This window comes from Phacochoerus africanus, chromosome 12 (assembly GCF_016906955.1).
Source record: "Phacochoerus africanus isolate WHEZ1 chromosome 12, ROS_Pafr_v1, whole genome shotgun sequence".
Lineage (NCBI taxonomy): Eukaryota > Metazoa > Chordata > Mammalia > Artiodactyla > Suidae > Phacochoerus > Phacochoerus africanus.
In genome coordinates this window covers 25,539,623-25,564,248 of record NC_062555.1, presented here as the reverse complement: position 1 = coordinate 25,564,248, position 24,626 = coordinate 25,539,623, and the positions used below count along the sequence as shown (strand labels likewise).

General features: G+C 42.2%; 2 protein-coding genes across 5 annotated transcripts in view; both read left to right on the top strand.

The window, feature by feature from the left end:
* The window catches only part of ZBTB41 (zinc finger and BTB domain containing 41), a 45,275-nt gene extending 34,297 nt beyond the window's left edge, over positions 1–10,978 (top strand). For 3 of the 4 annotated variants that reach the window (XM_047754721.1, XM_047754722.1, XM_047754720.1), the window contains exon 11: positions 4,396–10,693. In XM_047754721.1, the coding sequence (XP_047610677.1) occupies positions 4,396–5,051 (656 nt within the window). In that variant the 3' untranslated portion in view covers positions 5,052–10,693. Of the gene's footprint in view, positions 1–4,395; positions 10,694–10,951 lie in introns of those variants that run through there. The other variant, XR_007131171.1, reaches the window with a different exon arrangement.
* A 6,299-nt stretch (positions 10,979–17,277) lies between these two features.
* ASPM (assembly factor for spindle microtubules) overlaps positions 17,278–24,626 on the top strand; it is a 65,093-nt gene continuing 57,744 nt past the window's right edge. The window contains exon 1 of the mRNA XM_047755220.1: positions 17,278–17,682. Coding sequence (XP_047611176.1) covers positions 17,386–17,682 — 297 coding nt within the window. The 5' untranslated portion in view covers positions 17,278–17,385. The remainder of the gene's footprint in view (positions 17,683–24,626) is intronic.

Here is a 24,626-nt window from a genome sequence, read left to right as displayed (position 1 = left end):
CACCAGATCCTTAACCCACTGAGTGAGGCCAAGGATCGAACCTGCAACCTCATGCAGGTTCCTAGTCAGATTCGTTAACCATTGAGCCAGGACGGGAGCTCCCTTTTTTCTATATTTTCAATCCTATTTCTTAGTGCTTCCATCTGATGTTTCTATTGATCTGTTTTCCTATTTTATTAATCTTTTTTTTTTTCTGCTATCTAGAATTTACTTTTTCCCTCTGTATTCCTATTTACTGGTGAGATTCTTTTTTAAAATTTTCTTGAACTTTTTTTTTTTTTTTGTCTTTGCTATTTCTTTGGGCCGCTCCCGTGGCATATGGAGGTTCCCAGGCTAGGGGTCGAATCAGAGCTGGAGCCACTGGCCTACGTCAGAGCCACAGCAACGCAGGATCCAAGCCGCGTCTGCAACCTACACCACAGCTCACGGCAACGCCGGATCCTTAGCCCACTGAGCAAGGGCAGGGACCGAACCCGCAACCTCATGGTTCCTAGTCGGATTTGTTAACCACTGAGCCACGACGGGAACTCCATAAAATTTTCTTGAACATATTAATCATATTCATTTAATGTTCCAGTCTTATATAACATCTCTTTATGTTTGAGTGCATCTTCCCCCCCACCCCTTGGCATTTGGTCATGTGGTCCTGTTTCTTGACACGCTTGGTAGTGTGCATTGAACTTCATATTTTGTGAATGAAAAATTGTAGAGGCTCTTGAAATGTCTTCTTTCACAGATATATTTTCTACTGACAAGCAGATAGACTCTGAGATGCTACTGATCTGTTTCTGGTCTTTTTCTCATCTACCTTTCTCCTAGTTCATCATTATAGGGTCTCAGCTAAACTCTCATGCTTGTGCTGGAATCCCTCCACTTTGGTGAGACTTGACCTCTCAGTGGTCTTTCTGATGCCTTTGGGGTTGCTGAAATATCTGTTCAGCCTCTGGCCTCCCTGCACCTGGTTTCTAGCTGTCTCAGATGTTCCTCTTAGGAGTTGGCAAATACAGATATTGTGGTTCTTGTCTCTGTTGTTGTTCCTTCCTTTCCGGCCTCTTGACCCTGCGATCCTTGGTAGTCCCAAACACCAACCTGTATCTTTCCTTTTCAGTGAGATGTCAGTCCTCAAGCCTTAGGCTGTCCCTGGGCCTTACTGCTCCCCAGACACTAAATCTGAGAGTGCAGCAGAGAGGCCTTCCCGAGTTCTCGCTGCCTCAGTGTACCTGAGAGCCTCCAAAGAATAGGGTTTGGGTTTGTTTTTTGTTTGTTTTTAACCTTTTATCTTCCCCCCTTCACCAGCAAGAAGCTTCATATGGTCTAAACTTTCAAGTCTGGAAGTTCCCTGGTGGCGTACTGGTTAAGGATTTGGCATTGTCACTGATGTGGCTTGGGTTCAGTCCCTGGCCCAGGAACCCCCACATACCATGGCTGTGGACAAAGAAAACAAACAAACAAACAAAAAACAAAAAAACCCAAAAAATAAACGATCAAGTCTGAAATGAAAGTCCACCAGTTACATTTTCAATAAATATCTAAGTAAGCATAACCGATCCAGTAGAAAAGACAGTTTTTAATTCTAAAGGCTCATAGGTTACTATGATTTCAGCTGAGAAATAGTTTGTCTCTTTGCATGTTGTTTATTCTCCTTCTACTCTCAACAAATAGATCTTGCCATTTGTTTCTGTATGTCTCTGATTTGTGATCTTGAGTTGTACCCAGCTGTCAACTAGATAACTTTACTATTGAAAGGCTCACAGTAGAAAGTGTATTTCTTACCCTGTACTCCTCCTTTCAAGTGCACAGCATGTATTGACTCTTTCTACTTGTGTATCTTTCAGCACTTTGCACTTGCCTTTTAATTTAATAATGTCAACATTTCTTTGTGGATTTTGTCTTTTGACACACCTAGTTTGATTTTTTTTTAATTGAAATTGACAGTTGTTTAAAATGATAATAGAAACTTCTCAAAGAAATATTTCTCTCTGGGTCCCAGTTTCCTAAAAAATGTTTCTGAGACACTGGAGCTGATTGACTGACTTGAAGCTCAAATGTTATCTCTGCATTTCTAAAAGCTTTTTAACTAAGATACTTAAGAAACCATCTTATCTAGAACTATACCAAAGGAGAACACTTAAAACCAATACTTTCCTCTCTGAAAATAAATCCTGTGCTTCTTGGTGGTGTAAGTAATGCTGTAGTTGTGTTTTCATTTTTGAAAAAAATTGTGAAATGCTCCTTTCGTGACAAGTTTTGATGCCAATAGAAAGCACTTTGTAAGTTCTTGCATTTTGAAAGTGTAATTTTTTTCAAAACACTCCTTTATGATTTTTGTTTCATACTATCCCTGATTGTAAGTATTGTACGTAAAATCGGATGTTGCATGCAGTGTGTTTTAGACAGAGTTGCAAAATACTATCCTTCAGGAACATTAGCCCTGTACCTAAATCTGTGACTTCATGTCCTGCTTCCTCTCCAGCAACATCAGTAATGATATTAATCCAGAAGAAAGTAGAAATTTAATAGTACCAGGAACCCAACATCCTCATCTATATTCATTTTCTGTCCCTGGGGATTTGAAAGTTCCAGTGGGCCACAAAATAATAAACAAGAATATTTAAGAAATAACTAATTATTTGATATTAGTGTTCCAACTTATCTCTTAAGTTTTTAGGAGAATTGGTGGTATTTTACATGGAAAGGTGAAGAAGATACTGATATCAAGAAACTCATGTGACAACTAATATAAAATATTTTCATTTGTTAAAATATGCCTTTGTATCTACTGAAACAGTATGTCTGGGTTAATTACTTTCTATTGCTGCTGTAACAAATGACCACAAACCTGGGGGGCTTAAACAGTACAAGTTTGTCATGTGTCCCCTCTATAGGTGATAAGTGTGACCCAGGCTGAAACCTAGAGGAGCTGCATTTCTTTCTGGAGGCTCTAGGCAGGATCTGTCTCCTGCTCGCTTGGGTCATTGATAGAATAGATTCTTTCGAGTTGCAGGACCAGGACCCAGGTTCCAGTTTTCCCAGCTTATAGCAGCTGCCACAACCCTTGTGTCCCGGCCCCCCTTCTTCAGTTTTCAAAACCAGCAAAGCGGAGTTGAGTTCCCTTGTCACAGCTCTCCAGCCCTTTCATCTCCAGCCGCCACCACTTTCAGGGACTCATGTGATTAGATTGGGCCTCGTTAATCTCCCCACTTGGGGATCCTTGACCTTAATCACATCTGCAAGGTCCTATTCCCGTGTGAGGCAGCAAATTCACAGCTTCCAGGGATTAGAAGGTGTACTTATCCTGTCAACCACCCTGGCTACTCTAGGAATTCATAATGTTTCATATGAAAAAAGCAAAAAAACTACAGTGGGAGAACCTGACTCAGGAAGAATTGAACACTGGTCCAGCTTCCTTATTCTTCTTTTTTGGGTGTTTGGTTTGGTTTGGTTTGGTAAATTAATACACTGGCATTGTGATAGCTACTGTGGTCTCCTGTGTGATTTTGTTGGGGCAGTGGTGGCTCCAGAATGTTGCTACAGGAGGTGCCCAGGTAGGAATGATCTTACTGAAAAGGGGATCTAGACCCAAGAAGCTTGACGTGGTGTCCTGCCTCCTGATTCTTGATCCTGCTCAACTCTCCTTGTTTCGACCTCAGCCTTACTGACCATCGGTATTACTACTTCTTATTCTGATCCAAAGAACCAGGTTAATCAGAGTTGCTATTTTAGTTTTTATCCTTCTTGGTTGGGAGGAAATCAAATGCTCTGGTTTTACAACATTTTTAGGGGTGATAGTGGGAATAATAGCAAGCAATAATAATTAATAATAGCCTAGGTTTACCAAGGACTTGACACATACAGTGAACTATTACTTCATTTTCTCATTCAGTCCTTTCACCAACTCCATGAGGTGTAGGTACTATTGTTTTTCCATGTTACAGGCCAGGAAACTGTGCTTAGGAGTTCCCATTGTGGCTCAGCAGTAACGAACCTGACTAGTATCCATGAGGATGTGGGTTTGATCCCTGGCGCTGCTGAGTGGGTTAAGGATCTGGCTTTGCTGTGGCGTAGGCCATCAGCTGCAGCTCCAATTCAACCCCTACCCCATATGCCACAGGTGTGCCCTAAAAGACCAAAAAAAAAAAAAAAAGATGACATTGGGGAGCTTGCTGGAGGTTTGGCTACTCAGTGGTATAGTTAGATTTCAAACCCAGATCTTTTTGATGTTTAAGCCTGTTCTCTTTACCAGTTACTGTACTGTCTCCCCTTTATGATGCATATAATATTGCTGCTTTTATTAAGTTCTTGTAAGTATGCACATAGCAAACTTTCTACCTAATTAAAATCACTGTCTTACCAAGTGGGTACGTTTTACACTAACTTTCATTTGTGGTCATACAGGTGAAAAACCATACAAGTGTCAGATTTGCAACCAATCTTTCCGAATCAAGAAAACTTTAACAAAACACCTGGTGATTCATTCCGACGCGCGGCCTTTCAACTGTCCACACTGCAATGCCACGTTTAAGCGGAAAGACAAGCTGAAGTACCACATCGACCACGTTCATGGCATAAAGTCTCCTGACGATCCTCTCAGCGCTTCTGAGGAAAAACTCGTATCCTTGCCGGTGGAGTACTCATCCGATGATAAAATTTTTCAAACCGAAACAAAGCAGTACATGGACCCGCCCAAAGCTTACCAGTCAGAAGCCAAGACCATGTTCCAGAACGTGTCGGCGGAGGTTTGTGTCCCAGTGACCCTGGTGCCCGTGCAGAGGCCCGACTCGCAGAGCGACCTGGTGCGCCACACCACCACCCTCCCGCCCCCTGCCCACGAGATCTTGTCGCCGCAGCCACCCTCCGCCGATTACCCGCGAGCAGCCGACTTGGCGTTTCTGGAGAAATACACTCTTACTCCGCAGCCCGCAAACATAGTTCATCCAGTGCGCCCCGAACAAATGCTGGATCCTAGAGAACAGTCTTATCTCGGAACGTTATTGGGCCTGGATAACGCCACTGCTGTACAAAATATTTCTAACAGCGAGCATCACTCATGAGTAAATCGAAACATTCCACAGACCGTGTCGAGGGCTGCGCAGCAAGGGTAGCCTAGAGCTGGCGGCTTTCGAATCAGTGGGGCTGCTATTTTTTCATTTTCTCTGGTTTCTCAAGTCCTCAGAACCATGTCAAATCAAGAAAAATATGTATCTCTGTTTACCGAACATGAATATTTGGATGCATTTTGAGGTATATTATTTGAAATGGACATTTTTGTGATTTTTAAAGATTACTTAGTGCTAATTTTTAATGAGTTCGCTAACTTCCCAAAACTATTAGCTGTTGACCTTATGAGGGTATTTGTTTTTAAACCGTCAGTGGAAATTTTTATTCATCTTTGGTCTCATTCCTCTTTTTTCCCTTCCCTGTTTTCCAAACAAATGTTAAGGACCATGTAGCCTTTAAGAAAGAATATAAGAGTATACTGATAATCGCAACTGTTCTTTATTCTACGATGCATTGTTATTTTTTTTCCAGATTTTTAAAAATTTTAAATTTCCATAAATTTAGGAAATGGCATTTATGAGAAAGATTTGGATAGTTCTGTGTTCTGTTTTAATTTGCTTATAATTTTGGCCTTTGTTTTTTTTGACAAACTCAAAGCCAAGAAAGCTAACCAACGAAAGATTAGAAATGAAATGTAGAATTGAGATAATGATCCAAATGTCTGGTTTTTGCCTAGGCTTCAATTATGATGAATAGGAAATGCAAATATAGGTCTAGGCATTAATTGTACATGTTGAAAACGTGTTCAAAGCAAGATATGACGGTTTTAACTAGATAATCTTTCAAGGTAAGTTCACCTTTTGTATTCTGCCATTTATTTCAGAAACATCAACAATATATCCCAGCATATATCTTCATTTTACTATGGAAGGGGCAGTTATAACTAAATGAAAATTAACACGCTACTTTTGGTCTTATTTCTCTTGGCTAACTGAAACTCTGGGAGTTAGAACCTAGAGATTTCATATATCATTGTTAGAAAAAGTGCCAAATTAGAAAATTCATGTCTAATTAAACTTAATGTTTACTTTAATTAAAGGGAACCACTACTTGTATACAGATTTACATGTAATACGTAATGTAGTCCTTTATTTTTGCTTTATTCATAAGCCTCAAGTCTGTAATTATCCTTGATCTTTATTTTTATATGAGACAAAAGTTGAGGACTTGGTGAAGGGAAATAGCAGTTAGAGCAAAACCTCACTGATTAAAATTAAATGAGAAAAAAGTCAGTCACAATTGTAAAATACCTTTAAAGATGTGCACTTTCCATATCTTCAAGTCAATTGAAACTTAAAACTAGGAGAATGTTTCCTAGTAGAGCTGCTTGAAGGATTAGAGAATAGGCAGGGTTGATTTATTACTAGCATGTCATTTGTATGTAAACTACTGGAAAATAGCAGTTTTAAGAGTTTTCTATTTCAGTTTTGTTTACACTCCTAATTGCTTTAAGCACTTTTTTGTGTGTAAAGTCTGGCCCAGCCCTTGTGAAAAAAAAAAAAAATCACAAATAAAATAATGAAGTTTTAGTGAATAAAATTTAACCACTTAATAATGTGGAAACTTGTTTGCTGAAGCACTTAAGAAATGAAGGTACTTTACAGGAATATTCACCACACTGGTGGAAGTGAAACAAAAGAAAAAAATTGTTGAGAATTAGGGCAGTTAACCAAAGGAGCTCATATAAATAATAAAACCAACCTGAATTTTGCCTCATTTATCTAAGTTTGGTTGTAATTATCCTAGGACTAGTGGATATAATTAATGTATTAATTCTTTTTAAAGCATTCTTACTTGTGTGTGGAAATGTTATGTCTGGGGTACTTACATGATAGAACTTGACTATATGAGGTACTGTTAGTCTTTCAAATTGACTTTAAAAATGTATATCTTTATGATTTTTATCATAAAGACCTACAAGACTTGTAACTAAAAAACTTAGTATGATGAAAAGAAATCATATTTAAAAATGTACCCTGCCTTGCATATAAACCAATGTAGAAGTTTGGACTTATAAAAAGGCAAATGGTATATATGTGTATGTGTGTGGTATATTATATATTTGGTAGCAGAAAAAGAAAGTGTTGCATTTTCACATTCAGAAGAATACTTTGCTTTTTGAAGGTATTGACTTTAGGGTTCTTTTAATAATAATCTCCTAATGCTTTAAATAGATGATTTGATTGTAGGAGTTGGTTTACAGTATAGAACTTTTCTGATATACATCTCTTTTATAAAGTGAAACATGATTATATTTAGTTTTTACCGTAGAGAACTTAAACTTGAATAGTAGTTTACTGTTTTATAAAATGCTTTCCCAGTTATCTCATTTAAACCTCATAACCAGCTCTGAAAGGACATGCCATATTCCCATGTTAGAGATAAAGAATCCGAGGTTAAGCCCACATCATTAGTAAGTGGCAGAGCTACTAATAGGGGGGGAAAATGGATTAAGCATTAATGAATGCTTACCATGTGCTGGGCACTGCATTTTCTCATGTAATCTTAAATAGTCTGGGAGGTAGGTAGTATAATTCTTATGAAGAAATAGTCTCAGTGAGTGAACAAACAGACAAATCCGCTGCCTCTAATCTCCAAATTAGAATATAAGAAATTTTACAATTGCGAAAACCTCATGGATTTGGGCAAACTGAATGTATATGTTTTTGAAGTTGGCACAAAAATGTATGAAATGAGGCCTGCTTTTTTCAGTTAACTTTTTGTCATATTTGATTTGGAGTATTTTGGACAAATGTTCCATTAACTCTAAAATCCATTAATTCTGTAACTATACTTAAATTTTTGAATCTTGCAACTAAGTTTAGCCTCACTCAGAATTTTTTATTTTGTGAGCATAATTTATTGTTTTAAATTAATTTTGTAGCTGATAGCAGTTAGCACTTAATATGTACATTGAATAATTTATCAAATGTAGAAATTTGTTAACCTAATCAGTTTTTACTTAAATGCACCAAAGATTTTTAGTAGGTATTAAAATAGTTTAAAAGAATTTAAATTCTTTGTTGTTTGAATAAATATTTGTCCAAAGAAGCACATTTGAAGTCCTAGGATTATGGGTTTTTTAAAAAAAAAATTGTTAGTTTGGATACTAAGGTTAAGTATTAAGTGTTTGTGTTTATATGTATAAAAATAAGAACAGAAGAAAATACTCTGGGAATAGTCGTACTGACAAACCAGTTACTCAGTTTTCCTCAGTTTAATTAATTGAATGTTATATTTTAAGTGGACACTATTAAATGCTAAATAATAAGCTTATTTTTTACACTACACTATTAAAATAATTTTGCCTTAGAATTTTTTTTAAGACAAGTTGAAGATTTTTTTATGAGAAACCCCACCTATTTCTTGCAGCCTAAAATACCACTTAGGATTAGAGTTTGTTCTTCATGCCAGCAGGATTTCACCAACAACTGTAAAGGCAGTGATCTTTGAATACCTTTAGGTAATTTAGTCATTCATTGCTGGGAGAAGAGTAGCAAAAATAGGGTTTTAAACTGGTGCTTTATTAAGTGACTCCTTTAAAGTGATGGTAGGTCATGAAGTAGGTACACTAATAATTTTCCATCAACTTAAAAGTGTCAAAACATCTTTGCAGAGTAACTGTAAGCTGTAAGTTAAGGGCTAATACGTATTTCAGTGTCATTCCTCGCTTTTTCACTCTATAATTACAAACAAATTAAGAACACCATTAACTCGTCTGTACATAAGTTTGCATTCTCTTCCAAGCAGATCACTCTGCTGTCTCATTGGTGGAAGGTCAGACATGGAGCATCAGCCTTGACAGTGACAGTGTCCTTTTGTATGTGCCCATCTTCTCTGGGTTGAAGGCTTCGTGTCTTTTCAATGCACAGTAGTTGCTTGGAGTTGGCTCTGCTGGCTAGATTGTGCTGGTTAATAAATAATTGTGGTTGTTTTGTTGTTGGTATGTATTTGTCTTATGTTTGTGTTGCCTGCTGGTCAGGCAACACTTCTTTTAGGTTGCTTTATGTTTTTGTAGGAAAACTGGCACCAACTACTAGTGTGAATTTTTTTTTTTTTAATCTCTACTATTGTGGCCTTTCTGGTTACTGTGAAGCCACTCCTGGGCCTGTCTCCAGATGCTCGTCAGAGGCATCTGACAAGTAAAATAAAAAGAGGAGTGTGTCTGCCTCTCTGTCTCCTTCTCCTGTCCTCTCCACCTTTTCTTGTTAATAATCAGTTGCCCAACCACCCAGCTCTACACTGAACAGCTTCTTTTTGCAGTTTGCCTAAAAGTGAACCAGAGGTGATGGTGTGAGATGAGTCTCTCGTTAGGAGCAGCAAACAACCCAAGCAACTTGAGACAACTTGAGTTGATGGAACCCAGGAAGAATTAGGGCTTTTATAGTCGTATTTGGATTATTCTGAGATTCAGTGCCAAATCTGAAATGACTCAAATGTATTTTTTAATGAAGAACAAGTAGCATTTCTAAAACATTGAATAGTGTTATAGTAAATGTTACTTACTATTAGATCGAGTGATGGATAATGTGAGAATAGTTTTCTTATAATTTCTAGGAACCACAGACAGTTCCCTTTAGATCCTCCCCTTGCTTTTGCACGTTCCTCTCCTGGTAACGTCTCTAGTGGGTTTGGGAGAGTATTGTTCCCTCATTTCTTCTCAGCTTCTTTCTGCTTCAAGGTACTTTTGTCCTGGAATTGTTGCATGCTTTCTGCTCTTCCTTTCTGGAATTGGCTTTAATGAGGTAGAAGGAACAGCGCTGGGTCTCTTGGAGGATGAGCAGAAGGTCTGGTAGGGAGAGCACCTGCGCTACATTTACTCTTCATGTTCCAACTTGCTGTGCCCTGATCCTGAGTCTAGGACTATTGCAAAATCCCAAACAATTTAAATTTAGCCTCTGCAGCCATTTATATAAAGAGAAAATAAGAATTATATCCAGAAAATAGAGGTCATCAAAGATGAGTATACTTCCTTTGTTCTGCTTTTTTCCAAATTCTTAGGTTCAAGAAGTAATTTTGGTGCTTGCATTGCTTTGGGAGATTCTAAACATTTCTTGAATGGAGAGCATGTAGGCGTCTCGGTATTTCACCTCTTTGCTTGGTATTCCTGCTTGCGTTACATACAGTTGGACAGTGAACTGTGGTGTAAAGACAAAATTTTTATTCCTCAACAATCAAGACTTTTCTTATCTGTGGATAAGAAATTACAGCTGTATCACATTTGATGAGTGCAGCTGCCAGAAAGTGAGCAGAGGTGGGCGTTTGGCTGCTCCGTGTTCTGTAGGAAACATTCTGGTTACGGGATTTATGCTGTACATTAAAATGGAAATGCCTTTGAACTTAGTTTTCAGTCTCCAATCTTAAGTTTTTGTTTTTAATCATTAAGGACTCTTTCAAAAACAATTACAAAGAAAAATCTAAACTATCAAGATTCATTATTTTGTCAACTGTGTGTAAAGTATCTTGTGAGTTTTATAGATCTTTTGACTGTCTCGTGTTTTCTCAGTACCAACGTCTTTATGGAAAAATTCAGTTCTCTGTGAAGACTAGGAAATGTGTTGTATATTGAATTAGTTCCTTGTGTTGTTTTGATATTTAAAATAAATATAAAGTTCTTTGGTCCTAATAAAGTATATCTAGTTGTTAATGAGCCTGTTTTCACAGCCTGACATGCAGTCCTCCCCTGCCTCCTAAAAAACTGAATGATGAAAAGATCATGGACACAGAAAACCGGTGTCTTGGGCACATTTAATTAAAATTTTATTTGTTTTTCCTAAGCAAGATATCATTTTGAAATACTTTATATATTAAATATATAAGTCATTAAGCTATTGAATGGTTTTTAAGTGACTAATTAATGTAAATTCAAATTTTTTTTTTTTTGTCTTTTTAGGGCCACCCTCATCTCATATGGAGGTTCCCAGGCTAGGGGCCTAATCGGTGCTGTAGCCACAGCCTACACCACAGCCACAGCAACTCTGGATCCGAGCCCTGTCGGCAACCTACACCATAGCTCATGGCAACACCGGATCCTTAACCCACTGAGCGAGGCCATGGATCGAACCTGTGTCCTCATGGATGCTAGTGAGATTCGTTTCTGCGGAGCCATGACAGGAACTCATATTAATGGTGACTATGATGCTTGAAGCAGAGTCCACATGCTCTTTTTTGGCAAGAAGTGTCAAGTATAGCAAGGTTCGGTGCACAGACTATTCAGTGTGAGAAGGGGTCGCTCTGACCTCCACCCTCCTTCCCAGAACTGTGTGCCCTGGGCATGGGAGTGACCACTGCTGGTCCAAGGACAGGCTGTGTTACAGGACAGGGCCTGACCTCGCCAGCTGTCTGCATCTAACAGCACAACTGAGCCTCCATAGGCAGCTGTTAGTTAAGACCAGGATTCCGTGGACAGGAGCCCATTTCTGCAAAAGAAGTCCCATTGGAGGCAGCATTGTGTAGGATACTTAATTCTGCTGCTGTGTAACAAATTAAACCAAATGTAGTGGCTTAAGACTAGAGACATTTATTACCTCACAGGTTCTGGGGATCAGGAGACAAGTGGCTGAGCTGAGTGGCTCTGACTCAGGACCTCTCCTGGAACAAACTTCAGGGATTGCTGCAGTCTCTTGAGGCCATGCTGGAACAGCCTTCATCGCCGAGTTCACTTCTGGGCTCTAGTTCCTCTCCACTTGGTCTGTAACAGGGCTTTCCAGTGAGAGCCCCTAAGGGGGGTAGGGGAGAAAGAGATAGTAAGAACACACCCAGGGAGTTCCCGGTGTCCAAAAGGGTTCAGTCCTTGGCCTTGATCAAGTGGGTGAAGGATCCGACCTTGCTGCAGGCTGTGATGTAGGTTGCAGATGCAGCTTGGATCCAGTGTCGCTGTGGCTGGGGCCTAGGCCTGAAAGTACAGCTCTGATTCATTCCCTAGCCTGGGAACTTCCGTATGCCACAGGTACAGCCTTAAGAAGAAAGAGAGAGCACACTTAGGATTTAAGTTGCAGTCTTTTTTATCACCTAAACTAGGAAGTGATAGTGCATCCCCTCTGCCATTATGAGGCCATAAGTCCACACCAGTCAAGGGACACAAATGAGGCTTCTCCTTTTGAAGGAGGGGGGCATGTAGACTTTTTAAGACATATTTTGAAAACCATCAGATTCACTGCTCTCAAGAAAGCACTCTGGAAGTCATGGATGGGGGGCAGGTATAGCAATCTATACTCGTAAAGTATGTCTGTTCTAGAAAGAAAGGTAGCACCTCTTCCAAGATAGAAAGGGTTGAATGTAACCCACATGTCACAGGTAGCTGGTTGGTCCCCCTGGAGAGTAGTCACACTGGGGGTCCTGCCTTGGCCTCTGTTAATGGATCAGGCCCTCAGCAGTGCTGTCAGATCAGCCTTGGCAAGCAGGAGGCTGTGTTCAAGCTCGTCCATCACCCCCTTCCCTGCCGCCGTGGCCACTGTGCACAAGGGTTCACCAAGAAAGAACAGGGTCCCTGAGGAAAGAAGCTCATGTGCCACTGGACAGGTGGTCTTGTTTGCCTGATTCCTGAGCTCTTTGTCTTGGATGCTCTCTGATGGCATTTATTTGGGACACTGGTTTCTTCTGTTCCTGTCTGGAGGGGCCCTTTTACATACCTCTCCCTGCCAGAACTACACGTCACCAAGTTTCTGTTTTTTCCAAAACTTTGACCAGCTGGCCAACCTGTTAGCTATTGCCCTTGAGCCACCAGAGTTAGACATATCTTCCTTTTGCAGTGGACTTGATGCACCATCCAGTTTGCTCCCTAACAGGATTCCCTCCTACTCGAGAGGAGGCCATGGTGTAGTGTCCCGTCCATATCCAGAAACCAGGTCTTTTCCTCCATATGAAATGGCCCAAAGTTCCCGAGGTACAGATGGGGAGAGAGGCAGCAGAGGAGGAGATGATATAGGACCCAAGTCTTCTATGCAGCTTGTGAACTTGGGGCTGCTCAGCCCTGGGCTGGTGGACACCACTCCAACTTGACAATGGAATGCTGCTTGTCACATCCAGGTTTTTAGTTCTGTGGATTAGAACCCTGGTCAGCAAACTTCTTTGGAAAGGGGCAGATACTAAATGTTTCAGGCTTTGCAGGCCATGATTTCTGCTGGAACTATTCAACTCTGCCACTGCAATGTGAAAGCCATCATCAATAATTTGTAAATGAATGGTGTTGCTGTGTTCCAATAAAATTTTAGTGGGGTAAAATCTCAGACCATCACAGTTCTTGACAGCTGTTTCTTGCTCATCAGATTTAGTTAGCAAATGGCATCAATAAAGTGAGAGGGGTGGAGGAGGCTGCCTCTGTAAGGAAGAGAGGTTTGTGGGAAAAGGGAGATTACAAGTTCTCAGCCTTTTAAATTTTGCACAAATGTCATACTCCTTCCCAGGATCCCACTCCCCCTATTAGTTAAGAGGGCCAACAGGACTGAACATTTAATCAGTGCTGTCACATTCACCAGCAGACCCTTGGCTTTGTCGTTGGCCTTACGTTTCCTGAGACCACTGGAAGTGAGAGGTTCTTCAGAACTTCCTCCTCACAAGCATTCTCAAAATATGTTCTTAGCTGTGCCGTTTTCTTTTTTTTTTTGTTTGTTTGTTTCACTTTGTTTTATAAAAAACAAATGAGCTGGTGGATGTGAAAGCACTTTGTCAACAGTAAAATGCTATGCCCACATTTGTGACAGCTAAGGGTTTTTTTTTAAGCATGAGGGTAAAATTAGTGGTATTTTTTCATCCAATTCATGTAAAGGTCAATTCATGCAAACAAAAAGAATTAACATACATGTTTACAAAGATTAGATACAGTTCCAAAAGCGACTGTATTAATTCACAGCAATGGTTCTTCAACCTTGGCTGCACATTGGAATCACCAAGAGAGCTTCACAAAGTACCAATTTCTGGGTCTCATCCCCAGAGACTCTCATTTAATGGGAATGGGGTGCAGCTCAGGCACTGAGATTTGTAAAACTCCCCAGCTGATTCCAATGTGCAGCCAAGGAAGGCTGAGCAGCGCTGGTTAATGACTTCTTTAGAAGCCTCAGAAATGTGTTCTGAATTGATTTAAATTTTATGGAGAGTAGAGAACATACTTTTCTGTTTGAAGGATAGATTCCATAGAATCAACATGACAGGAAAAATTCACAGCAGCACATTCTGACTCCTATACAAATCTCTTCTGTTAACATATAGGAGGCATCATAAACATCAAAATGCAAGAAAATGCTTCTTTTTGACACAGTGTATTGTGGTGAAATAAAAAACAGTCTCACAGTGTTTCCTTTAGAGCATTCTTGATTTTGGCCTCAGGCAGTGGTTCTAGGTCTTGCTGGCACATTAGAACCAAGCAGGAGGCTTTAAAACCCTGTTGTTCTATGTGCACATTGGGTCAATTAAGTTAGAGCCACTGAGGGTAAGACCCAGACATCAGAGTTTTTAGAAAATTTCTCCACATGACTTTCATGTACCAACCACAGGGACTTGCTGTATGGCACAGGGAACTCAATATTCTGTGCTAATCTATATGGGAAAAGAATCTGAAAAAGAATGGATATGTGTATATGTATAACTGAACCACTTTGCTATACAGCAGAAATCATCACAGCATTGTAAATCAATCATACTTCAAAATTTTTAAAAATAAATAAAAGGCAGAAATTGTCAAAGGGGATGAGAAAAAAAAAAAAAAAACAGAAGACCTCTAACTTAATTCACTTAAAATCAAAATTGGTATGACAAGCATTTATTGAGATCAGGCCATTCATTGCCAGGAACTGCAGAGAGCTTGCTTCCTACCCTCAAGAAGCACCCAATCTAGTGAAGGAGGCAACATAAGGTCATCAAAGGTAAGAACAGATGCTAAGGGGCTCCCATTGTGGCTTAGCGGATTAAGAACCTGAAATAGTGTCCAGTTGGATGCAGGTTTGATTCCTGGCCTCCCTCAGTGGGCTAAGGATCTGGCATTGCCACAAGCTGTGGCATAGGTTGATGATGGGGCTCAGACCTGGCATTGCTGTGGCTGTGGTTGCGTAGGCCAGCAGCTGCAGCTCCAATTCGACCCCTAGCCTGGGAAATTCCATATGCCTCGGGTGTGGTTCGTTTTCTTTCTTGTATATGCTCTCTAGAGCCATCAGGTGAAACCTGGTACTCTGTAAACTCTCTAATCTTTCATAAACTGTTTGCATAGCAACTATATGCCACAGCCACCTCTGAATAAACTATCCTTCATGTACATTTCATCTGGTGCTGCCACTGCTGGTGATTTCAGGACTCATGATGCGCCCACATGCCTTTGATTATCATAATATGTTTCTTGCTAGCAAGAGTTTATCCCTGTGCTCCTTGAACACAAACAACTCAACTCGGCATTCTATCCTAAGAGGCAATTTCCTAGGGCCACTATTGCATCAGTCAGGGTCACTAAGGAAGTAACTGAAGGAACCTATAAACATAGCAAATACAGAACACAGACCAGCATCCTACAGCAAAAAGCAGGCTGAAAAAGAGTGGGGATTGGAAGTGGAAGGCAAATAAAAAATATCCAGTACTGGAGATCCCATTGTGGCTCAGTGGAAACGAATCCGACTAGGAACCATGAGGTTTCAGGTTTGATCCCTGGCCTCACTCAGGGGGTGGAGGATCTGGCGTTGCTGTGAGCTGTGGTGTAGGTCTCAGACGCCGCTCGGATCCTATGTTGCTTTGGCTCTGGCGTAGGCCAGCAGCTACAGCTCCGACTGGACCCCTAGCCTGGGAACCTCCATATGCCGCAGGTACAGCCCTATAAGCAAAAAAAAAAAAAAAAAAAAAATCCGGTACAGTCTCATTCTGGATTTTTTTTAAATTTTGAGTCAAAAACATTGTTTTATGAAGACAAACTATGAGGGGAGGGCGTACATAAAAAAAAATGGATTATTAACATGTTAAAAAGAATTGAAACACTTCAATGACTTGAGCTTAAGAAGGCTTATGTTTGCAAAGTTAATTTGATGAATATTTACAGTATGAAAACAAATACACATTATTTGACAATTACTGTAATTCATATTAACATTTGTGCAAAAAATACGTAGGGTAGTAGTGTTCTAGTACATTAATCCTGTATTAGCCCTAAAGAATTCAAAAACACCTCTATATAAAGACTTCTGTGTCAATGTTGTTAAGCTCACAGGGTTTAACCTCAGGTCAAATTGGGCGTCAGTGAATATAATTTCATATTCCACCTCCCTCATTTTGTTTTTCCACTTGGGGAGATTTCCCTTGAGATACTTCATGTATCTGAACCACATGCACACATTTTTTCCTGAAGTTTCCCGCTGTCCTGAGAGGTAGTAGGGTGAAGGTCTGGCCAAACCGCCTGGGTGCCTCTCCCTGCTCTGCCACCTCCCAGTCGGCTTGCTCATTGATGAGACACAGCTAAGGTGCCTTCCTTCCAGGGCTGAAGGAAAGGCCGAGATAGAGAAGCACGGGGCCTGAAACAATCCACGTCAAAGAGTAATAGCTGCACTAAACTATCATCGTTATATCAGATACTATAATTAGAATTAAAACCAAGAAGTCAAGTGTCAAGGGCGAAGCCGGTCAAAATCATCAAGTCTGAACGGTTGAGAATCTCAGGCTTCATTTGTTGACCTATTTGAGCTCCCAGGACCCCGACGTCATAACCAGCAGGTAAACTTACTGAGCCGCTGCTGTGTTACTGAAATCAGCACCTTCACACGAATAACCATTTCGTTTTCCTCATTTTCTCTCATTTGAGCCCAAAAGCCGCGGAAGAAAAGCTCAGGAATATGACCTGGGTGGGAACTTTGTGGGAGAGGAATGACTTCAACCCAATTTGCCTGCTTAACGGTTTTACCCAAGGTTGTCCCGGCAACCGCAACAACTGCGGCATTTACTGTGGAGGCGCTGGGGTCTCTTCCCTTCAACGATCCGGCTCACGAAACCAAAGGGCAAATTTCTAGTCAAAGCCCCGGTTCCCAGTGGGCAGCCGAGACCCCATCGCCCCGGTCGCCTACGCAGGAGAGCGACGCGCTGCCAACAACCCAACACGTTTAAATAAGGCGCCGTCTTCTCATTGGCCGGAGTTTCTGCTCGCTGATTGGTCCCTCGCGGAGGTGGGCGGTTCCGGGCGCGCCCATTGGTGGAGGAGGGAAGTTTAAACGAAGAGAAGACCGAGTTGTTTTTTTCTCTGGAGTTGTGTGTGGGGCTGTTTTCTTCACGAGTCGAGGCCACAGAACGAGAAAGGGGTGTATCCGCTCCAGGAGACGGGGTGAGAGTTCCTGCAGGGCCGCCCGGAGAAGCCCCGAGGCCGCCATGGCGACCCGGCGTCGGGGGCGCGGCTGCTGGGAGCGGAGTCCTCCAGAGAGGAGGCCGCCTGCCGGGCCTCCGGGTCTCCTGGCCGAGGAGGAGGCAGCGTCCCCGCCGGTCCTGTCCCTCAGCCACTTCTGCAGGTCGCCCTTCCTCTGCTTCGGGGACGTGCGCCTGGGAGCCTCGCGCACACTGCCCCTGACCCTGGACAACCCCAACGAGGAGACCGCAGACGTGAGGCTGTCCCGCGTCCCGGCCGCCGAGCAAGGCTTCAGCATCTGGCCCAGCGCCTTCGTGTTGCAGGTAGGGTGGGCTACGGGGGTGGGGGGGAGACGGGATCGGAACTCACGGAGGGGACCTGAGACCTGGAAAATAAAGCCAGTTCCTTTCCTCTGACGTTGGGCGAACGAACCCCTTTTCTCCAGGGCGGAGGCGGCTGGGGTGGGCTGTCACCCTGGCGGTGACCGCGCGTCCTGAGAAGCACTTGGGTGGTCCTGTGTTTCGTAGAACGGCTTTTCATAGACTCGGGCCTTGAGAAGACTTGCGGGCCATCCATCCACGCATCTATCCCTCTATATTTAAGATTGCTGAGAGCACGTTGGTTAGAGCAGGGGTTTTTTGTAATTGCTTTCCATCAGTCATTCGCATTTTTTTTTTTTTTTTTTTAGGGCCGCAGGTGCAGCACATGGAGGTTCCCAGGCTAGGGGTGGAATTGGAGCTGCAGCTGCGGGCCTAGCCACAGACTTAGCAACCCAGGATCTCAGCCATGTCTGCGACCTAGACCACAGCTCACCGCAATGCTGGATCCTTAACCCACTTAGCGGGCCAGGGATCCAACCCACATCCTCATGGATACTAGTGGGTTCCTTACCGCTGAGCCCCAGGGAAACTCTTCCATCGGTCATCTTAAAAAACGCATTTTAGTTTCCACAGGGAAACCGACTGCATATAGAGTCAGGGTAACTACTTATTCTGGTGAGGGAGTGAGATTTGTTTTGGCTAAATGTCTATAGCAACAAAACCAAAAACACTTCCTCAGGGTTGTTTTCAACAAGAGTGCACACTTGAGCGTTTTAATATTTTTCCCACATTTGCTGTAGTATGGTTCTAATGATGTTTCAAATTTAATTTTACAAATGTTTTGTTGAGACCTTCCTGGGTAGCTTTTCTACGTTGCATTGGCCAGAGTAATGCTCCCATTCCTGTCACCCAAATCCAGAGAATTTATACTTTTCTTTTGACTGCTGTGGTCTTTCCATTGATTAGAACCTCTGAAAGTGTGAAAAGAAACAACAAATTAGCTGAGGGGATCTCACTCTTTATCTAAACAACTGCTTCCCAAGGCAGTGAGAAGTGGCTCTAATCTGAGGTCCACCGACTTGGTCCATAAGCACTGGTTCAGCTACACTTGTTTGTAAATGTTCCCTTTTCTTTTCATGGAAAGATATAAACTTTGGTTTATCTACATAACACATTTGCTTGTTATTTTTTGTTTGTGGGACTGAAATTCTTTGGGTTTTGGCTTTTTTAGAACTTCCATGTTTATAAAGTAAAAGTTTACTGATCTTAGTTTTTAAAAACTTCTTTTGTTAACTATTGATTTCCCTCGGCTTCAGGTTTGAATGTGCAGATGCCACTCAACCACCAAACCACTAAGATAATACATACACACATAATGTTTACCTTTTTACAAGTTCTTTTAAACTCTGTTGCCTTATTTAATCCTTACAAGAACTCCTGGAGTCATCATCCACATTTGCTGATAAGATGACATGGTCAAAGGGTTTGTGTCGAATGGATCAGGCCTAGGCTGCTAAGTTCACTCTTCTGAGTCTTCTGTGTCTCTGTTTTCTCATCTCTAAGTTGGAAGTAGTGTCAGCTACACCTGTGCGTGGTGCGCAACTGAGAGGAATCTTCAAGCAAGGATCTTACTCTGTATCGTGGATAAATGTCCTCTTCCTAATTTTTAATGAGGGCATAAAACATTTACGGATGGTTTTATTCCTGCAGTTGACAGAGCCTGGGGTTCCCACCCAGTTTTTATCATTTTAAACCCCAGGGCCTGTCCCTCATATTGATTTATAGGCATGAGGCATGATTCTTCCCTAAAGACATTTGTTAGGAGGATGAAGGAAAATTCTAAGAACAAGGAGGATGCAATGTTTTGAGGAGACCAGCAGTTCTCAAACTTAAGAGTGCATCAGAATCACCTGGAGGACTCATTAAAACACCCCACCCCCAGTATTTTTGATTCCAGGGATCTAGGCTGGGGCTAGAATTTGCATTTCTAAGAAGTTCCCAGGTGATGCTCATGCTACTAGTCCAGGTGATCTCAGGGAAACAGCAGTGAGTGATGGCTCGGAGAGAGAGCTCAATTTTCTGCTCAGGAATTAAACGTTGGCAGCCTGCATGAAAACCAGGAATCCTAGCCGCTCGATTAGCTAGAGGCTAAAAGTAGAATTGCCCTGATCGTTGCCTCCTGTTGAAAGCAAGAATGTTTGCAACATTCAAGGAGGCAAAGGAGGCCAAGACTTTAAAACCAGGTATAAAGTTTATTGTTAGAGTCACAGTCCAATGTGTGGGAGCACACGCAGAAAAGTAGTTTATTTAAGTCAGAAGCAAAGAAGTAATACACACCCTAAAGAGGAGTGCAGGTACGGGCGTCCCCAAGTGAGGAGTGCACCAGAGAGGGGATTTAACTCACTTATATAGTTCTTCCAGGTCTTTGTTTTCCTTTGGCCATTTACCTTGTTTTATTTCTCGTACCTGACTGGACCCAGGGCCCTCCCCAATAGGCGTGTGCATCTTTTGGCAAAGATGGTTCCAGAGCAAAGGATGCTGGGATGGTATCAGGACTTATTAGCGCCCTCTCCCTTTTGACCCCTGGGAGTCTTTCTGCACATGTGTAATTGGGAAGGGCTCCTTGACCCCAGGAGTGATTGACGTGAGCATCTTGTCTTTCTACTCGAGCAGAGCTCAGCTCCTGCAATTAACTTTCTCCTTGACGTGTCAAAGAGAAGCAAGGCCCAGTTTACTCAGCCTGACAAGTCCCAGCTCTTCTCAGCCCAGGGGCCCATCTACCTCAACCTCACAGGAACCACATTTTGAAGCTCACTGTAGTAAAAAAAAAAAAAAAAAAAATTAGAATAGCCCTTATCTGAAACACAACCCACACCCTCAGGTGAATTAGCAGGTTGCAATAAGCAGAATTTGTCTGAGATGCTTGAAACCACTTGCATCAAATTTGTCTGGACTTCTCGTTAAATAAGGAAAATGTCTTCTCACCACTCCAGAGGTACTAATTTCTGGGGGGAAATACAGAAAACTGCACTTTCAACAAGGTTTTATGCATGCAGAGGACATTTCAAGAACCATGAGCTAAAGCGTTACACTTGTCAAAGAATGAGAGAGACTCACAATTAGTATAAAAATAAGCCTACCAAAAAAAAAAAAAAAAAAAAGTCTGCAATACAAATGTCTAGACCTTAAAAGGAATGAAGGCCAGAAGACTGTCTTTGAGGATACACACACACACACACACACACACACACACACTCACACTCACACTCACACACTTATTGGGGTCTATCCAAGGGAAAAAATTTTCCTTAGGGCTGCACGTGCTGCATATGGAAGTTCCAGGCTAGGGGTAAAATCAGAGCTGCAGCTGCCAGCCTGCACCACAGCCACATCAGATCTGAGCCATGTCTGTGACCTACACCACAGCTCATGGTAACTCAGGATCCTTAACCCACTGAGTGAGGCCAGGAATCAAAACACATCCTCATGGATACTTAGTTTGGTTTGTTTCTGCCGAGCCACAATGGGAACTCCCTGAAGGAGAATTTTTATTTTTATTTTTATTTTTTGTCTTTTTGCCATTTTCTTGGGCCGCTCTCTCGGCATATGGAGGTTCCCAGGCTAGGGGTCGAATCGGAGCTGTAGCCACCAGCCTACGCCAGAGCCACAGCAATGCGGGATCCGAGCCGCGTCTGCGACCTACACCACAGGTCACGGCAACGCCGGATCCTTAACCCACTGAGCAAGGGCAGGGACCGAACACGCAACCTCATGGTTCCTAGTCGGATTCGTTAACCACTGCGCCACGACGGGAACTCCGGAAAATTTTTAAAATGATCTTTTAGGTTTCTTTTTTTTTGGCCACGCCCATGGCATGCGGAAGTTCCAGGCCAGGGCTGGAACACATGCAACCAAGCAACCTGAGCTGTTGCAGTGACAACACAGGATCATTAGCCTGCTGCACCACCAAGGGAACTCCTGGGCGTTTTTACTTTTTACAAACACCTCAAATGATTTCTGTAGCCAGGGTTGTGAGCAACTCAACTGGATGTCCCTTGTTTAACAGACTCATTGGGGCCGCTTCTGGACATAAGAGCTTCTGCTACAGACTAAGAGGCTATAACATGAGGGTGCTTTCACTTTAAGAAAATAAGTGATTTTGATGGGTTTGGTTTTTTTTTCTTTTTTTTTTTTTTTTTGTCTTTAGGGCTGCACCTGCCACATATGGAGGTTCCCAGGCTAGGGGCTGAATCAGAGCTGCAGCTGCCGGTCTACACCACAGCGACACAGGATGCCAGCCGCAGCTACAACCTATGCTGCAGCTCAGGGCAATGCTGGATCCTCAACCCACTGAGCAAGCCAAGGGATCAAATCCACAACCTCAGGGATACTACTCAGATTCGTTTATGCTGAGCCATGACAGGAACTCCCCGATTTGGATGCTATTTTGATCTGAGTGAAAGACTTTGAGAACTGACTTGCAAGGCAGCCCCAAACCTCACTCACCTCCTACTTCTTCACTGCCATGTTTCTGGAACGGTGCGTTCATTGCACTTACGACCACAAGGTGGCGCCCCAGATCTAATAATAATATAGCTTCCGTCGCCCCGGCTACAATGATCATTTTCTGATTTGTCACTAATGAAAGAGTGAGTCACCTTTCTATAAACAGAGACCACAGAATCTTAGAACTAAATGGAAGTATGGGAGTTTACCTTATTCAGCTTTTAAAATTTTTCTCCAAAAGGAGATGTGCAATACACATTTTTACCTGTTACCTTGACTTCCTATTGTCTCTTAGAATCTAGATAAAATAGTATCACTCTTATCTCAGACACATGGCCATGCTTCTGTGCAAACAGTTAACAGTTTGTGGTGCATCTCCAAGAATGTCATGACCAAAAAATGACAGCATATAACATCTTTCCTCTCATTTTTGTTTGAGTTGATAGAGGTTAAAAGCAAGGGAGGGAATGCGTAGGGAAACCAATTTCCAAAGGGTAAGAAGCAAAACGCTTTGTGTTTTATCTGAGTTTTTACACCTGAGAGTATTTGTCTCCATGGAAGTTGAAGTTAGCCCTGCCGTCTAAGCAGGTGTGTTATAAACCCCTTTGGGCGTCTCCCAGAACTGATGCCCTCACTGCCTCAGCCTGTGGTTGTTACAGAGGAAGGAAGGAAGGGCTTCCTGGTGGGAAGGTGGTTGGAGGAGGAGGCAGCATCGAGAAGGAAGAGAGGGTGAACACTCTGAGCATCTTTTCCCAATGTGCTCTCCTCCTGGGTTAGGGGATGACGCTTTCAATTAAGGATGAAAAGACCAGAACTGCGTTTTGCTATGCCTTAAAACAGGCAAACAAACAACAACATAAACATGTGCAGCCACAGTTAAGTCGTTTCTAGGTTTAAATCTGCTAAAGAGATGACATATATACAATGGTCTCTACTTCTCTCTCCCTCCTCCATCGCAGGTCATTTGCGCTCTGGCTAATTCTAAACAGCGGTGGTCCGGCATCTGTTTCTGGGATAGCACTAGGCAACTTCCGTTTCAGGGCTGTGTGCAGGCTGGCATGTTCTGCCCAGACACTCCTCCCTTAGCTCTGTCTGTTCAGCTCATTCTTAAACTTTCTCTTCCCTTAAGTACTACAATCTCTCATCACTCAGTTAAGAGACCATTGAACCTCAAACTCTTTTTTTTTTTTCATTGATATCAAATCTTGGAACTTGTGTTTTTATATTTATCTTTTTACTTAAACGTTCTCATTTCTTTTATTGGGAAGAATACGTGCCCATGAGGCCAGAGACCACGCCTAGTTTTTGATTCACTGACTCATTTGTCACTTGGATGTTTAATGTGCGCCCACTCTGTGTTAAGTGCTGCATATGCGATTAGGCACTCAGTGACTATTGGTGATACAACGGTAACTCTGTAGAAGGAACACCCCCCCACCTTAAAATTTTCTATATGTAAATTGAGAAGTAAGTAGTAAGACTTCACACTCTTAAATTTATCCTAGACAGGTAATTCATTTGAATCTCAACGAGGAAGAAGATAGATATGCCCATTAAGTAAGCTATACAGGCAGACCTCAGAGATACAGTAGCTTTATTTCCAGACCACTGCAATAGAGTGAAAATCACAATAAAGTAAATGAATTTTTTGATTTCCCAGTGCATTTATTTATTTATTTATTTACTGCTTTTTAGGGCAACACCTGCAGTATATGGAGGTTCCCAGGCTAGGAGTCGAATCGGAGCTATAGCTGGTAGCCTACACCACAGCCACAGCAATGCAAAATCTGAGCCACATCTGTGACCTACACCACAGCTCATGACAACACTGGATCCTTAACCCACTGAGCAAGGGGAGGGATCAAACCTTTGACCTCCTGGAGGTTACTCAGATTTTTAATCACTGAGCCATGAAAGGAACGCCTCCCAGTGCATTTAAAAGTCATGTTTAGGGAGTTCCTGTCATGGCACAGTGGTTAACAAATCCAACTAGGAACCATGAGGTTGCGGGTTCGATCCCTGCCCTTGCTCAGTGGGCTAATGATCCGGCGTTGCCGTGAGCTGTGGTGTAGGTCGCAGACACAGCTCGGATCCTGCGTTGCTCTGGCTCTGGCGTAGGCTGGCAGCTACAGCTCCAATTAGACCCCTAGCCTGGGAACCTCCATATGCCGCAGGAGCGGCCCAAGAAATGACAAAAAGACAAATAAATAAAGTCATGTTTACACAACACTGTAATCTATTAAGTGTATAGTAGCATCATGTCTAAAAAAACACACATACTTTAAGTTAAAAAGACTTTATTGCAGAAAAATTCTAACCATCATCTGTGCCTTCAGCAAGCCGTAATCTTTTTTGGGGGGTGTAGGGGGCTCTTGCCTGGATGTTGATGGTTACTGACTGTTCTGGGTGGTGGTTGCTGAAGACTGGGGTGGCTGTGGCAA